Genomic DNA, 17,061 nt, shown 5'->3' on the forward strand with positions numbered 1-17,061 from the left:
AGGGGGCTTGCTGGTGAGTCCATCTTCTGGTGTTTCAGTGGCTTCTTCGACAAGATGATAAACTTCAGATCAGAGTAGGCCTACAACAAACTGGAACATGAGGTAAGCTACTTCTTGGTATTTATTATTTTGTCAAACGCAGAGACAACATAAAATCCCATTAGTCAGTTGTAAAATAGGTCTATTAATTGTCCTACAAATAACTTTTCTGATGAGCGGTCTAAACYTGAGCAAATTTAAAAATGGGCATGTCGGTAACAGCTCGTAGAAATGTTGTTCTTGAGGCTGAGATGTCCAGTATACATCCATATGAGGAAGAGGATAACTGAACGCATGACTCATTTTGGCACGTTGCATGCGCATCATTGCGGGAAGCGAGATCAATAGGATCGATAGTGCACGGCTGCAATGTAGGCCATATTAATATTTTAAAACTATGTCTAAATCTATTACTTTATATCAAGATTTGTTGCAGACAGTGCTATACCACATGGATTCTTAAATCACCTGGCAATTGGAACATTCTTTCACTGACCCATGTCTGCTTGACTATAAAAAGACAATAACCTTGTTCCTTTTCTGTATAAGAGTCCAAATCTACAAGAGTAACCAAAGTAAACTAAATTAATATGTTAAATGTGGCTTTGGCTACACAAGCACCAACCCAATGATACAGCTTATGCATTGACATGGCACAGAACATAAGTAATATAATTATAAATAATTAAAAGGTTAATACTTAACTATTAACACTGAGATCAAGGCAGAAGTGTGTGAAATGTGCAATGTGAAGGCATGTGAAATGCACTCCCCTTGTTTCAATTGTGGTTGAGGTGAAAGCAAGAGACAGAGAACCACGTCTATTTTTGAAACGCATCAGGCTCACACATTTTGTCCCCATGCAAAAACAATGAACAACACAGTACAATGTCAGTGTAAAGGAAGATAGAACTGTTTTGTCCCCCCAACTAAAATGAAATTCTGCACAAAAAGTGAACCAAGATTTTATTGACAAAATTACATTTTTTAAAATGTATATGTTTTTAGAAGACTATGCGACAAACGTTGCGCTGAACCTGAAACGAAACATGACATGAATATGAAATGTATGAATCATACAATTACAAATGACATTATGCGGGAACAAGCATCAAATCAAATGTATTTGTCATAAGCTTTGTAAATAACAGGTGTAGACTAACAGTGAAATGCTTACTTATAGGATAAAGTGTGATATCCTGAGGAGTCGTATACCATAAGTATTTTATATCTATGTTATATAAAATAAACACCTTCTGTAGGCCCCATTCACAGTGAAGATGAAACCTCTTCATTGGGCTCTGCAACAACAAAAAAGACAGGAGTTAGAGTTATGTCTTGTTAATAAGTATGTCCTGTGATATACTGTCCGTTGCATATAAGTTAAGTGTATTTATTGTGATGCATTATATTCATTAATTAATGGGGCTTGCGAAAGCAAAAGTGCCAACTTTGAATCTTTGACAAACTTCTGACTTATTACACTGTAGTTACACTGTATTATGAGTGGGGTTTGTGACGCAAGACCCCCATTTTAAATCTTTGACATACTTCCTATTTTTCTTTGGAACGCGATTCCTCCTACACTGTTTAAYCTAMAAACGTCATTCAAACGTCAAAACATGCAGATCGGTCTGGATTAGTGTGCTTGTAGAACATTTTTTGATATCTTTTTACTTTTTAAACTATTACACTTTTTGTCCTCCATCCACTTTCATGGGATTTCCTCAGCATTCTAAATGCCCCATTGTGACAWCATCACTTTCAACATTCCATTCACTGTAAATGCAATGATGCAACTTTTAACACAAATCAGCTACTTTGACCACTTTGCCAACTACTTCTTAGACAAAAGGTTAGAACATATAAAATCTTCCTCTACTTCTCTGCTTTTCGAATCTGAACTCAGAAGTAATGTCAAAGACATTTTCATCTAACCTTTTTATAAACAACTGGCATTTTGGCCACTTTCCCAACAAGTTAAACAGAAATGTAGAGGGTAGGACATCTTCGTCTACTTCTGTTATTCAAATCTGTCGTCAGAAAAATAATATAATATCTGTTACCAATCCAACAATACAGCTGTTTTAGTAACTGCATTGACACATTTTTTCCCAACTTTTCCCAAACTGCCATTTTGACCACTCCCCCCAAAATTCGGATAAAAACTTTGTTGCATCACTGCTTGGTACAGCAATTGCTCYGCCTCTGACCGCAAGGCACTACAGAGGGTAGTGCATACGGCCCAGTACATCACTGGGGCTAAYCTGCCTGCCATCCAGGACCTTTACACTAGGCGGTGTCAGAGGAAGGCTCTAAAAATTGTCAATGACCCCAGCCACCCCAGTCATAGACTYTTCTCTCTACTACCGCATGGCAAGCGGTACCGGAGTGCCAAGTCTAGTACAAAAAGGCTTCTCAACAATTTTTACCCCCAAGCCATAAGACTCCTGAACAGGTAATCAAATGGCTACCTGGTTTATTTGCATTTATGTGCCCCCCAACCCCTCTTTTACGCTGCTGCTATTCTCTGTTTATCATATATGCATAGTCACTATAACTATACATTCATGTACATATGTACATACTACCTCAATTGGCCCGACCAACCAGTGCTCCCGCACATTGGCTAACCTGGGCTATCTTCATTGTGTCCCGCCACCCACCACCCGCCAACCCCTCTTTACGCTACTGATACTCTCTGTTCATCATATATGCAGACACTTTAACCATATCTACATGTACATACTACCTCAATCAGCCTGACTAACCGGTGTCTGTATGTAGCCTCGCTACTGTATTTAGCCTCGCTACTGTTTTTCACTGTCTTTCTACTGTTGTTTTTATTTCTTTACTTACCTATTGTTCACCTAATACCTTTTTTGCACTATTGGTTAGAGCCTGTAAGTAAGCATTTCACCTGTTGTATTCGGCGCACGTGACAAATATACTTTGATTTGATTCAGATCCTTTGCTATGAGTCTCAAAATTGAGCTCAGGTGCAGCCTGTTTCCATCGAACATCCTTGAGATGATTCTATAAATTGCTTGGAGTCCGCCTGTGGTAAATTCAATTGATTGGACATGATTTGGAAAGGCACACACCTGTCTATATAAGGTCCCACAGCTGACAGTGCATGTCAGAGCAAAAACCAAGCCATGATGTCAAAGGAATTGTCCGTAGAGCTCTGAGACAGGATTGTGTCGCGGCACAGATCTGGGGAAGGGTATCTTGAAGCATTGAAGGTCCCCAAGAACACAGTGGCCTCCTTCATTCTGAAATGGAAGAAGTTGGAAACACCAAGACTCTTCCTAAAACTGGCTGCTAGGCCAAACAGAGCAATCAGGGGAGAAGGGCCTTGGTCAGGGGGGGTGATCAAGAACCCGATGGTCACTCTGACAGAGCTCCAGAAGGTTCACCTTCCAACAGGACAACGACCCTAAGCACACAGTCAAGACAACGCAGGAGTGGCTTCGGGACAAGTCTCTGAATGTCTATGAGTGGTCCAGCCATAGCCCGGACTTGAATCCTATCTTACATCTCTGGAGAGAACTGAAAATAGCTGTACTGTGACGCTCCCTGTCCAACCTCTCAGAGCTTGAAAGGATCTGCAGGAAAGACTGGGAGAKACTCCCTAAATACAGGTGTGCCACCTTGTAGCGTACCCAAGAAGACTCAAGGCTGTAATAACTACCAAAGGTACTTCAACAAAGTACTGAGTAAAGGGTCTGKATTCTTATGTAAATGTGATATTTCAGTTTTTATTTTAATGTTCTTGCTTTGTCATTATGGGGTATTGTGTGTAGATTGATGACGAAAAACKACAAGGCTGTAATGTAACAAAATGTGGAAAAAGTCAAGGGGTCTGAATAGTTTCCGAATGCAATGTACAAACCTATTCTACGTAGTTCTTCAACTACCACAAAAATACTTTTAAAGAGCTACCATCACTAGATGCACCATCATATTTCTTGCCACAAATAATAGCCTAAAACCTTTTCATTACATCATCTTTCAACTAAAATCAAATTTAACTTACACTAAAAGTTTCACAAAAGTAAATCGCGCATCTATTTATCTGAAACCCACAGCATGAATGATTGAGTTGCTTTGCTTTCCTAAGTGTTGTCCACATGATTCCCATCTTGCCTTTTATTCCCATCTTCTGACAGAAGATCGCTTTGTTCTGTATCTTTCTTGTATCAGTTTTCACACGCAACAACTGTAGTTTAGCCATTTTTTGCGATCTAACTGCCGCACAATCAAAATAAATAAAGGTTGATATAGTAGTCTATCAAAAATAATCAGACCAATTATTTTACTTTGTCTATATGTATGATTTYKTTTAAATGGTAAAGTAAAACTTTTTAAACTTCTTCCATAACCACAAAAATACTTGTAAAGAGCTAAAGCAAGCCCAACAACTTTACTTTTAAAGTTACCATCTAGTTCATATATGCTGTTACTTTGACAGCATAGCAATGTTATAGTATAACGGTTTCATTGGATAGGCCTGTATGTATTATGGTATAGAAATATTACATTTGAATGATTTTATAGGATAAGCAGTGTAATACAGTACCTGTCCATGTTCGGTGCACAGGCAGCCTAAGGGCCGGGTGGGTGATCTCCACGCTCACGCTCAGTCGTGCTCTCTCCTCCCCTCTGGGCCCCTTTCTCACGTTCACCCTGTTTATGTGCAACGTTTCCATTCCTTCTTCTTCCTCTTCCCTACTCTCATCCTCCACCTCCTTCTGCGTCACCTTTCTTTCCACGTTGTTGTTCTCTCCGTCTCTTGCGTCAATGTACTCTATTCCTTCCGTTTCGGGGTCAGCGACTGCGGCTTCTGTTTCTACATACATTAAGAGATATAAAGAGATATTTAGTCGCTTTACTGGATAAAATGTGAATGCATGTACAAGTACTGCATAGGATTTGTATTACTAATGAATATGCTTATGAAATGTTGCACACTTACAGCTAATGTTTAAACTTAAATCATAGTAGGTGCAATGAGTTTGCATAAACACACATAACCTTGACTTAATTAGCCACAATAGCATTAGCTTGGGTCGAAACAGGGAGATGTTCAATAAGGCAAATCATTGCAAATTGTTTTGAAACTGAAAACTAAAATTAGCGTTTCATATTAGACAAATGCTTGTAGTCCCTCCCTTTTCAGTCCTTTTTCTTCCGTTTGATGCTTAATGGACACAATCCAGTTCTAACATGGACAGGTACTGTTTCACTAGTGTTAATAAAAACCTACTAAGTGTGTGTCCGTTTTTCCAACTGTCCATCTGACCATTTCCGTCTGTCTGACTGAGCCAGCAAGTGGATCTCTCCAAAGCGCACACACTCCTAAACTCTCTCTGTCCGTCCACTCCCTTCCCGCCTGTCTCGTTGGACACCAGCGGTATGAGGGTGGTGCCCCCTGCTGCCCAGAGCACTTTAGCTTTTGGGTGGCCTCCCGTCAATAGGAGAGTGAAAACCCCAACACCCTCGCTGGTCCAACGGACAGTAAGAGAGGAAGGGATGGAGGGAGCAGCTGGGAAAAAGAGAGAGAGAAAAAGGGAGGATTAAAGGTCAAAGGTTTTGGAAAATGTATAGTAGATAGAATTCCTTGAATGTACATATACTTAAAAAAAWATATATATATACTGTTTGATAGGTTATTCATAACCTATAAGAAAGTGCATACGACCAGTTACAGTCTTAAAACAGTTGGCGTACTGCTAAACAACATTTAAATGAAGTCTATACTAACAATGTTCACATTACATGAACGTAGACTGGAGAGAGACAGGTACCGATAAGAATGTTTCTCCACCGTCTCTCGATGGGCTCCTCCAGCGAACAGTGCTCCACTCGGCACACCACCCCTCCCGCGCTCTCCTTCTTCTCTTCATTTGTTCCCCCCTTCCTCAGAGTGGCGTTGGCACGGTAGGTACTGGGACCGCTCAGCAGGGGCCCCCAGACTTCTCCTCCTTCTAGCACCTCTTCCTCTCGGTCATCCACCTCTCCTTCTCGCAAACGGAGCCAGGTGACTGAGATGCCTGGAGGGTAGAACCCAGTCATGTCACAGCCCAATGTCAAATGTTGACCAGGGGAGGAGGCAGAGCTGATGATCTCGGACACATTGGGCCTCTTTATGAAACCTGCAAGGAACAAGATGTAATTGAAGATGAGTGGAATACATTTAGTCATGACCAATGTTCCCTCAAAAACAAATCCGCACTGAGCAAATTTCAGGTGTGTCGAGCGCAAAATTTAACGTTCTGTGCAACTTCCAGCACACGTTTACTGTGACCACTGAGGCTGTACCCGCTTTAAATTACAGTTTTAACAGTGGCCATGTAGGCTACTGTGGCTTTTTGATCATAATGTACGTCTAACCAGTGTGGCCTACCATCAAAAACAATGGAATAAATGTATCCCATAACATTTTAACATGGAAATAGCTGTTCTATCATTCAGCCTACAGTAGCAGCCAATGTGTGGTGTTCAATTTAGGCCTACATTCAATGAGACTTTTGAAAAAAAACATGCAGGGGTTGACATTAACCTGTTTATCCACTTGTCCCTCAGACAAGGAGGCGACTGAAAATGTTGTGTTGTTTATTGGAAGAAACCACTTTACAAAATAAAATGCATTATTATTCTGATACCATTATTACAGAGAATCAGACAAATTATGCTACCCTCTGCCTATTGGCTACTTAGCTTATTCAAGACCGCCTCAAAATACAACAGTACCCCATTAAGACAAAGCTTTTCAAAGATGTCTAGAAATGTATTTGTTTTGTGCTCTTGCAGGAAACAATCACTCCCCTACTGCTGACTACAAATTATCTGGTTCACCAACTACTTCTCATATAGAGTTTAGTGTGTCAAATCGGAGCGCCTGTTGTCCGGACCTCCGGCAGTCTCTATGGGAGTGCCACAGGGTTCAATTCTCGGGCCGACTCTTTTCTTTGTATACATCAATGTTGTCGCTCTTGCTGCTGGTGATTCTCTGATCCACTTCTACGCAGACGACACCATTCTGTATACTTCTGGCCCTTCAATGGACACTGTGGAAACTAACCTCCAGATGAGCTTCAATGCCATACAACTCTCCTTCCGTGGCCTCCAACTGCTCTTAAATGCAAGGAAAACTAAATGCATGCTCTTCAACCGATCGTTGCACGCACCTGCCCGTCCGTTCATTATCACTACTCTGGACGTATCTGACTTAGAATATGTGGACAACTACAAATACCTAGGTGTCTGGTTAGACTGTAAACTCTCCTTTCAGACTCACATTTACCTCTTTGGGCTAGGGGGCACTATTGGGCCTGTTACTCAGGCCCAGAAGCTAGGATATGCATATAATTGGTAGATTTGGATAGAAAACACTCTAAAGTTTCTAATACTGTTCAAAATAATGTCTGTGAGTATAACAGAACTGAAATGGCAGGCAAAACCCCGAGGACAAACCATCCCCCCCAGAAAAATGTATCCTACCACTGATTTCAATGGCTGGCACTTTTATTATAAGGCGAAATCCTCCCCGATTGCAGTTCCTAGGGCTTCCAATCGATGACAACAGTCTTTAGAAAGAGTTTCAGGCTGTTTTTTTTTTAAAAATTAGGTAGATGTTGTGGTTTTTGTAAGTGGCTCCCATTTTGGCTTGTAGTGTTTACATGCGCATGGACGAGTGCGAGTTCTTTTTGTTTATCTCCGGTAAAGACAATAACGATTCTCCGTCTTAAATTTGATAGTTTATTTACGTATATGGGTACCTAAGGTTTGATTATAAATGTTGTTTGACTTGTTTGGAAAAGTTTATTAGTAACGTTTGGGATTCATTTTGTATGCATTTTCATGGAGGGAAACAAGTGGATTATTGACTGAAGCGTGCCAGCTAAACTGAGTTTTTATGGATATAAAGAAGGACTTTATCGACCAAAATGACRATTTGTAATGTAACTGGGACCTTTTGGAGTGCCAACAGAAGAAYATCTTCAAAGGTAAGGCATATTTTATATCGCTATTTCTGACTTTCGTATCACAACTGCCTGGTTCAAAAATGATTATAATGCATTTGTATGCGGGGCGCTGTCCTCAGATAATCGCATGGTATGCTTTCGCCGGAAAGCCTTTTTGAAATCTGATACCGCGGCTGGATTAACAAGAAGTTACGCTTTATTTTGATGTATTGCATGTGTATTTTCATGAATGTTAAATATTTACAATTCTGTATTTTGAATTTGGCGCCCTGCAATTTCACCGGATGTTGTCGAGGTGTGCCGCTAGCGGCACGCCTAGCCTAAAGAGGTTTTAAGCATCAGCTGTCAGATCACTGCACCTGTACATAGCCCATCTGTAAATAGCCCATCCAACTACCTCATCCCCATACTGTATTTATTTATTTATCTTGCTCCTTTGCACCCCAGTATCTCTACTTGCACATTCATCTTCTGCACATCTACCTTTCCAGTGTTTAATTGCTATGTGGTAATTACTTCACCACCATGGCCTATTTATTGCCTTACCTCATTTGCTCACACTGTATATAGACAACAACAAAAAAATCCTACTGTGTTATTGACTGTATGTTTGTTTATTCCATGTCTAACTCTGTGTTGTTGTATGTGTCGAAATGCTTTGTTTTATCTTGGCCAGTCGAAGTTGCAASTGAGAACTTGCTCTCAACTAGCCTACCTGGTTAAATAAAAAAATATTATTTTTATTACATTTTTTATAATTGGATTTAATAAAAAGGTATCACTAGTCACTAACCTTTTCTCAATAGGGGGTGCTGTTTTCACTTTGTAAAAATTCGTTCCCAAATTAAACTGCCTCGTACTCAATTCTTGCTCGTACAATATGCATATTATTATTACTATTGGATAGAAAACASTCTCTAGTTTCTAAAACCGTTTGAATTATTTCTCTGAGTGAAACAGAACTCATTCTGCAGCACACTTCCTGTCAGGAAGTGAGATTTCTGAAATCGAGGTCTCTGTTCTAGGGTCAGTTTATAAATTCTCATGTAAGCTATGGGGCTACATGCATTGCATACGCCTTCCCCTAGATGTCAGTAAGCGGTGAGAATTGTGACCAATAAAATTTGATTTGATTTGACAAAGAAGGCCTCTCCAATAGTAGTACCAAAACATTGAAAGACGGTTTACTCAAAAGTGAGTTTACAAGTTGATCAACTTTCAAAGCAGAATTACTTTCCCATTGTGTCCTCAAATGCAGTGTATGCTATACCATTTTGTAGCTCTTAGTCTCTCCTTTTATCCAATGTAAAAAACAGAAATTCAAATGTTGCTACATAAGACCGAATCCAGGTGGTGAGTCACATATGGAAATGGTCTATTTGTATATAGGCCTACTGCAGCTTTGATTGTTTATGCCACACCGGTCTGTGTAAACTAGTCTGGGCAGAGAAGTGCATGTCAATGCAATAGAATCCTACTCCGATGCGTTCTGCCGACAACAAAATCTCTTGCGTAATTCGTTTTGTTTCGGTATGTGGCATTGAAAGTGGCTAAAATTGCACTGATCCCAATTGTCACAGTAAAGGGAAACGTTGATAGTGTTAACAGGAAACACTCTAGAACAGTGTTCACCAACCTTTTCTGAGTCAAGATCACTTTGAGTCAAAATGCAAGCCAAGATCTACCGCTCAGATTTTTTTTTTTTTACATGACTCAAAAAACGTAAGCCGATGCAACATTATCCAACTTTCGGAGAGGGAGAGAGAGAAACACAGCTGCATGTGAGCTCTCACATTTTTCAACATGTTTTTWWTACAAAAAGATAGATTTGGAGTTAGATCAACTTTGTTTTTTGGTAGGGACATGTACAGGACACTACCCTCCACAGCATAACCTTCACTCCAGATCWAAACTTCAAACCTCTACAACCTAATTTTGGGCAAAAGGACCTGGAAGGATTAATACTATAAAGCTACCATCCAACCTGGAACTCAGACAGACCAGATACAATTTCAATTAGCACTGACGTGTGAAGTGAGAGGGCCTTTGAGCCCAACAAATGGCAGGCTACCCTACCCAAATCCAAAGGCCTTGAAGCCCCCTCCTGCCATTCAGAGACCATCTACTGGCATTTTCTACAAGAAATCTGCCTCCAGAAAAAAGCTTCTCCCAAGTGGGTGTYACACATACTCCCYTTGCCTGCTGCACTGCTGCTTGGATTCCACCTGGCGATCTGTTCTCCGTCTGCCCTGGTTGTCTCTCCCTGTCTGGTACAGGTACCCCCACCACACTCCCCCCTCTCTCCCAAGCTTTCGCTCGCCTCCAGCACACAGGCACTGTTGGGGCGAGTGATTCGAACGTACAATGGCTAGCCCCAAGTCGTTATATTTTTTTTCTTGTGCATTTTGCTATTTGCCTCATGACTCCTGCATGCTTTGTTGACTATGAACTTTCTTGTTTACCCAACTGTGGGACAGACTATGTTTGTTCCCACACTCGGTACTCTGACTCTCTATTGGTTACACGGACTCTTGGCCTCCCATCCTATTCTAACCACCTCTCGCCGGCTTTGTATTCATGTTACCTGATGAAATTGCTGTATAATATGATCTTGTTTCCATCTAATGCCCATTCAAATGTCATAAATCAGCACTGCAGAGCTCTCCCTGTCCTCTGCTGTGCATTGATTGTATTACTGTTGATGATATCTGGAAATGTGCATGTACACCCTGGCCCATCTACTGTTACTAGRCCCAATTTTTACTTGTGCTCTGATATCTGTTTCACTGATTTCTGCTCTCGTAAAAGCCTGCTTAAACCTAAAGCAGTAAGACTCCCTAAAACTTTCTCKGATTATTACCAATCCCACAAGGTATGACTCCAAACACCCAGAAAAGGCTACTCTCCTCGATGTTATCCTCACAAATAATCCTGATAGGTATTAGTCTGGTGTTTTCTGTAATGACCTTAGTGATCACTATTTTACAGCCTGTGTTCATAATGGCTGCTCAGTGAAACGACCTGTCCTGATTTGTCATAGACGCTTTCTAAAAAACTTTAATGAGCAAGCCATCCTTCATGACCTGGCCTCAATTAAATTGGTATAGAATCAGCTTGATCCCCTCTGTCGAAGACGCTTGGACCTTTTTAAAATATATTTTCACTGATATTGTTAACAAACACATCCCCATAAAGAAAATGAGAATTAAAAACAGGTTCAGCCCCTGGTTCGACGGTGATCTTGCAGAGTTACTCCACCTCAATAATTTCATTTGGTGAAAGGCTTAGCACACGCATACTTAGGCTGACTGGCTCTCGTTCAGGCAAATTAGAAATAAGTGCACTCAGGCTATCCGGAAGGCCAAAGTTAGTTACTTTAAGGAGCAGTTCTCTCTCTGTGGGTCTAACCGCAAGAAGTTCTGGAAAATGGTTAAAGACCTGGAGAATAAACCCTCCTCCTCACAGCTGCCCATATCCCTTAACGTTGATGATGTGGTTGTTACTGACAAGAAGCACATGGCTGAGCTTTTAAATCACCAATTCATTAAAGCAGGATTCCAATTTGACTCAGCCATGCCTCCTTGCCCGTCCAACATTTCCTCATCTCCCACCCCTTCTAATGCGACTAGCCCCGATGCTCCTCCCTCTTTTCCCCCTGTCACGCTACAACGTTTCTCCATGCAGGCAGTCACTGAGTCCGAGGTGCTAAAGGAGCTCCTTAAACTTGACCCCAAAAAAACATCTTGGTCAGATGGTTTAGACCCTTTCTGCTGCCCCTATAATCGCTGGGGAAGTTCCCATTGCTTGGAAGGCAGCCACGGTTCGTCTTTTATTATAAGGGGGAGATCAAGCTGATCCTAGCTGTTATAGGCCTATTTCTATTTTGCCATGTTCATCAAAAGTGTTCGAAAAGCTTGTCAATAATCAACTGACTGGCTTTCTTTATGTCTATAGTATTCTCTCTGGTATGCAATCTGGTTTCCGCTCAGGTTATGGATGTGTCACTGCAACCTTAAAATGTCCTCAATGAGGTCACCATTGCCCTTGATTCTAAGCAATGTGGTGCTATTTTTATTGACTTGGCCAAAGCTTTTGATACGGTAGACCAGTGGTTCCCAAACATTTTATAGTCCCGTACCCCTTCAAACATTCAACCAGGGTCAGCGCACTCTCAAATGTTGTTTTTGCCTTCATTGTAAGCCTGCCACACACTATACGACACATTTATTAAACATAAGAATGAGTGTGAGTTTGTCACAACCTGGCTCGTGGGAAGTGACAAATAGCTCTTATAGGACCAGGGCACAAATAATAATAATCTTGCTCTTTATTTAACCATCTTACATATTAAACCTTATTTGTTCATCGAAAACTGTGAATAACTCACAGCAGGTTAATGAGAAGGGTGTGCTTGAAAGGATGCATGTAACTCTGCAATGTTGTGTGGTATTGGAGAGAATCTCAGTCTTAAATAATTTTCCACACATCGTCTGTGCCTGTATTTAGTTTTCATGCTAGTGAGGGCCGAGAATCCACTCTCACATAGGTACGTGGTTGCAAAGGGCATCAGTGTCTTTAACAGTGCAATTTATCAAGGCAGGATGCTCTGATCCCAGCCTAATCCAGAAATCTGGCAGTGGCTTCTGATTAAATAAAATTTTCACAGAAACGCTTGTTGCAATTTCGATGAGGCTCTCTTGTTCAGATATCGGTAAGTGGACTGGAGGCAGGGCATGAAAGGGATAACGAATCCAGTTGTTTGTGTCATCTGTTTCGGGAAAGTACCTGCATTAGGTGCGCACCCAACTCACTCAGGTACTTCGCTATATGACATTGTCCGTAAGCTTGAGATCATTTGCACGCAAAAAATCATACAATGATGGAAAGACCTATGTGTTGTCCTTGTCAATGCAGACAGAGAAGAGATCCAACTTCTTAATCATAGCCTCAATTTTGTCCCACAATACGTTGGGTGAATACAGCTGAAGTTGGAAGTTTACATACATGTACATAGATGTTCTTTACCATTCGGCCATAATTACCATTCGGCCATAAGATTTGCCACCAATGCTCCTTATAGGACACATCACTGCACTCCATACTCTTCTGTAAACTGGTTATCTCTGTATACCCGTCACAAGACCCACTGGTTGATGCTTATTTACAAAACCCTCTTAGGCCTCACTCCCCACTATCTGACATATCTACTCCACATACAACACCCGTTCTGCCAGTCACATTCTGTTAAAGGTTCCCAAAGCACACACATCCCTGGGTTGCTCGTCTTTTCAGTTCGCTGCAACTAGCGACTGGAACGAGCTACAACAAACACTCAAACTTGACAGTTTTATCTCTTCATTCAAAGACTCAATCATGGACACTCTTACTGACAGTTGTGGCTGCTTTGCATGATGTATTGTTGTCTCTACCTTCTTGCCCTTTGTGCTGTTCTCTGTGCCCAATAATGTTTGTACCATGATTTGTGCTGCTACCATGTTATAGTGCTGCCATGTTGTGTTGCTACCATGTTGTTTTCATATTGTGTTGCTACCATGCTGTGTTGTCGTGTGTTGCTGCCATGCTATACTGTCGTCTTAGGTCTCTCTTTGTGTAGTTTTGTGTTGTCTCTCTTTTCGCGATGTGTGTTTTGTCCTATATTTTGATTGAATTATTATTATTATTATTATTATTATTTTGGCCCCCGTCCCTGCAGGAGGCTATTTGCCTTTTGGTAGGCCGTCATTGTAAATAACTGACTTGCCTAGTTAAATAAAAGGTCAAATAAAAAAGCACCTTTGGCAGTGATTAGAGCCTTGAGTCTTCTTGGGTATGATTCTACAAGCTTGGCACACCTGTATTTGGGGAGTTTCTCCCATTCTTCTCCACAGATTCTCTCAAGCTCTTTCAGGTTGGATGCGGAGTGTCTGTGCACAGCTATTTTCAGGTCTCTCCAGAGATGTTCGATCGGGTTCAAGGACATTCAAAGACTTGTCCCGAAGCCACTTCTGTGTTTTCTTGGCTGTGTGCTTAGGGTTGTTGTCCTTTTGGAAGGTGAACCCTCGTCCCAGTCTGAGGTCCTGAGCGCTCTGGAGCAGGTTTTCATCAAGGATCTCTCTGTACTATGCTCCGTTCATCTTTCTCTCAATCCTGACTAGTCTCCCAGTCCCTGCCGCTGAAAAACATCCCAACAGCATGATGCTGCCACCACCATGCTTCACCGTAGGGATGGTACCAGGTTTCCTCCCAATGTGACTCTTCGCATTCAGGCCAAAGAGTTCCATCTTGGTTTCATCAGACCAGAGAATCTTGTTTCTCATGGTCTGAGAGTCCTTTAGGTGCCTTTTGGCAATGTGCATTTTACTGAGCAGTGGCTTCCGTCTGGCCACTTTACCATAAAGGCCTGATTGGTGGAGTGCTGCAGAGATGGTTGTCCTTCTGGAAGGTTCTCCCATCTCCACAGAGGAACTCAGGATCTCTGTAAGAGTGACCATCGGGTTCTTGGCCACCTCCCTGACCAAGGCCCTTCTCCCCTGATTGCTCAGGAAGGTGCATCATCACTAGCTCTAGGAAGATTKTTGGTGGCTCCCAACTTCTTCCATTTAAAAATGATGGAGGCCACTGTGTTCTTGGGGACCTTTAATGCTGCAGACATTTTTTGGTACCCGTCCCCAGATCTGTGCCTCGACACAATCCTGTCTCGGAGCTCTACGGACAATTCCTTCGACCTCATAGCTTGGTTTATGCTCTGATGTGCACTGTCAAGTGTGGGACCTTATATAGACAGGTGTGTGCCTTTACAAATCATGTCCAATCAATTGAATTTATCACAGGTGCACTCCAATCAAGTTGTAGAAACATCTCAAGGATGATCAATGGAAACAGGATGCACCTGAGCTCAATTTCGAGTCTCATAGTAAAGCGTCTGAATACTTATATAAGTAAGGTATTTCTGTTTTCTATTTGTAAACATTTTCTAAAAACCTGTTTTCGCTTTGTCATTATTAGGTATTGTGTGTAGATTGGTGAGAGAATGCTTATTTAATACATTTCAGAATACGTCTGTGATGTAAACAAAATTTGGAAAAAGTCAAGGGTTCTAAATACTTTCCGAATGCACTGTATATGATCACACCGGTAATAGATCCGTTGTTGTATTACTTGTGAAGCACAGCTGAGTGAACATACATTAAAAAAATAGCTTTTTATTTTGATTTATTTACTGGGTAACTTTCACTTTTACTTTAGTCATTTTCTATTAAGGCAGCTGAGTGAGCATACATTAAAAAAATGAGCTTTTTATTTTGATTTATTTACTGGGTAACTTTCACTTTTACTTGAGTCATTTTCTATTAAGGCATCTTTACTTTTACTCAAGTATGACAATTGAGTACTTTTTCCACCACAGTGTGCATGTTGATTTTGTCCCTCCACACCAGATGCGATCAGGACACGTAGGTTGAATTATCAAAACAAACTCTGAACTAACTAAACTCAGCAAAAAAGAAACGTCCTCTCACTGTCAACTGCGTTTATTTTCAGCAAACTTATTAACATGTTTAAATATTTGTATGAACATAACAAGATTTGACAACTGAGACATACCCTGAACAAGTTCCACAGACATGTGACTAACAGAACATTGAATAATGGTTGCCTGAACAAAGGGGGGAGGTGTCAAAATCAAAAGTAACAGTCAGCATCTGGTGTGGCCACCAGCTGCATTACGTACTGCAGTGCATCTCCTCCTCATGGACTGCACCAGATTTGCCAGNATCAGAAGCTTCTATAGCCATGACATCAATTTCTGGAATTTTCCAAGCTGTTTAAAGGCACAGTCAATTTAGTGTATGTAAACTTCTAACCCACTGGAATTGTGATACAGTGAATTATAAGTGAAATAATCTGTCTGTAAACAATTGTTGGAAAAATTACTTGTGTCATGCASAAAGTAGATGTCCTAACCGACTTGCTAAAACTATAGTTTGTTAACAAGAAATTTATGGAGTGGTTGAAAAACTAGTTTTAATGACTCCAACCAAAGTGTATGTAAACTTCCAGCTTCAACTGTAGTTGCGGAGAGTCCCTGTAATCCTAGATTCAGAACATTCAGGCGAGAAAAAACATCACCCAGATAGGCCAGTCGTGTGAGAAACTCGTCATCATGCAAGCGGTCAGACAAGTGAAAAGGATGGTGAGTAAAGAAAACTTTAAGCTCGTCTCTCAATTCAAAAAAATGTGTCAATACTTTGCCTCTTGATAACCAGCACAAAAGTGTTACATGGTCTCTGCCCATACCATTCCATAGTGCAGAAAATACACAAGTAATTGTTTCAAAACATCTCCTGCCATGTCAATGATGCGTCGTGAAACAGTTGTTTGATGAAGTCATTGTCTGTATAGTTTTTTGGGCCTTTTCCCCCAGCATTGTCCCAGTCATATCCACGGCAACAGGAAGAATTAAGTCCTCCACAATAGTATGAGTCTTGCCTGTCCTAGCCACTCAGTTGCTCATCATACAAAACGCTTCTAGCCCTTCTTGTTAATGGTATCTGTTGCTTTTATACATGTCTTACTACTTGAAAGTCGTCTTAATTCTCGCTCAAACAACTCCTGTGGCTTATTTTTCAAATTGGCATGTTTTATTTCTAAACGTCTGCGCAAGAGTGAATGTTTCATCGAGTTGTGAGAAAGTTCTTTTGCACATATAACACACTCTAGCTGAGGAAAGGCACTACTCCCAATATAAGTGAACCCCAAATCAATGTAGTTCTCATCATATTTGCACCTCTTCGATGGTCCAACGTCACTGTCTGTTGTTTGGTGCTTTCCCGGGTAAAGGGGTAGTAGCTCTTCGGCTCCATCAGATTGACAACTGTCAGTGTCCATGCTAGCTGGGCTAACAACAAATGTAGAATTACTGATGCTAGCATTGGATGTGCTCGTAGAAGCACGTCGACAGGTGCAGGTGTAGTACTGCTGGTAGTAGTACTACCAGTAGAGCTGGTATGTGTCTCTATGGACACATAGAGAC

General features: G+C 41.1%; 1 protein-coding gene across 1 annotated transcript in view; it reads right to left on the minus strand.

Annotated features, from left to right (window-relative positions):
* Positions 1–988: 988 nt before the first annotated feature.
* si:ch211-180a12.2 (uncharacterized) overlaps positions 989–17,061 on the minus strand; it is a 71,969-nt gene continuing 55,896 nt past the window's right edge. Inside the window, exons 10-13 of the mRNA XM_024006710.1 lie at positions 5,850–6,197; positions 5,309–5,587; positions 4,622–4,891; positions 989–1,340 (exon numbers count right to left, since the gene is read on the minus strand). Of these exons, the coding sequence (XP_023862478.1) occupies positions 1,309–1,340; positions 4,622–4,891; positions 5,309–5,587; positions 5,850–6,197 (929 nt within the window). The 3' untranslated portion in view covers positions 989–1,308. The remainder of the gene's footprint in view (positions 1,341–4,621; positions 4,892–5,308; positions 5,588–5,849; positions 6,198–17,061) is intronic.

The sequence above is a fragment of the Salvelinus sp. IW2-2015 genome, linkage group LG18 (assembly GCF_002910315.2).
Source record: "Salvelinus sp. IW2-2015 linkage group LG18, ASM291031v2, whole genome shotgun sequence".
Lineage (NCBI taxonomy): Eukaryota > Metazoa > Chordata > Actinopteri > Salmoniformes > Salmonidae > Salvelinus > Salvelinus sp. IW2-2015.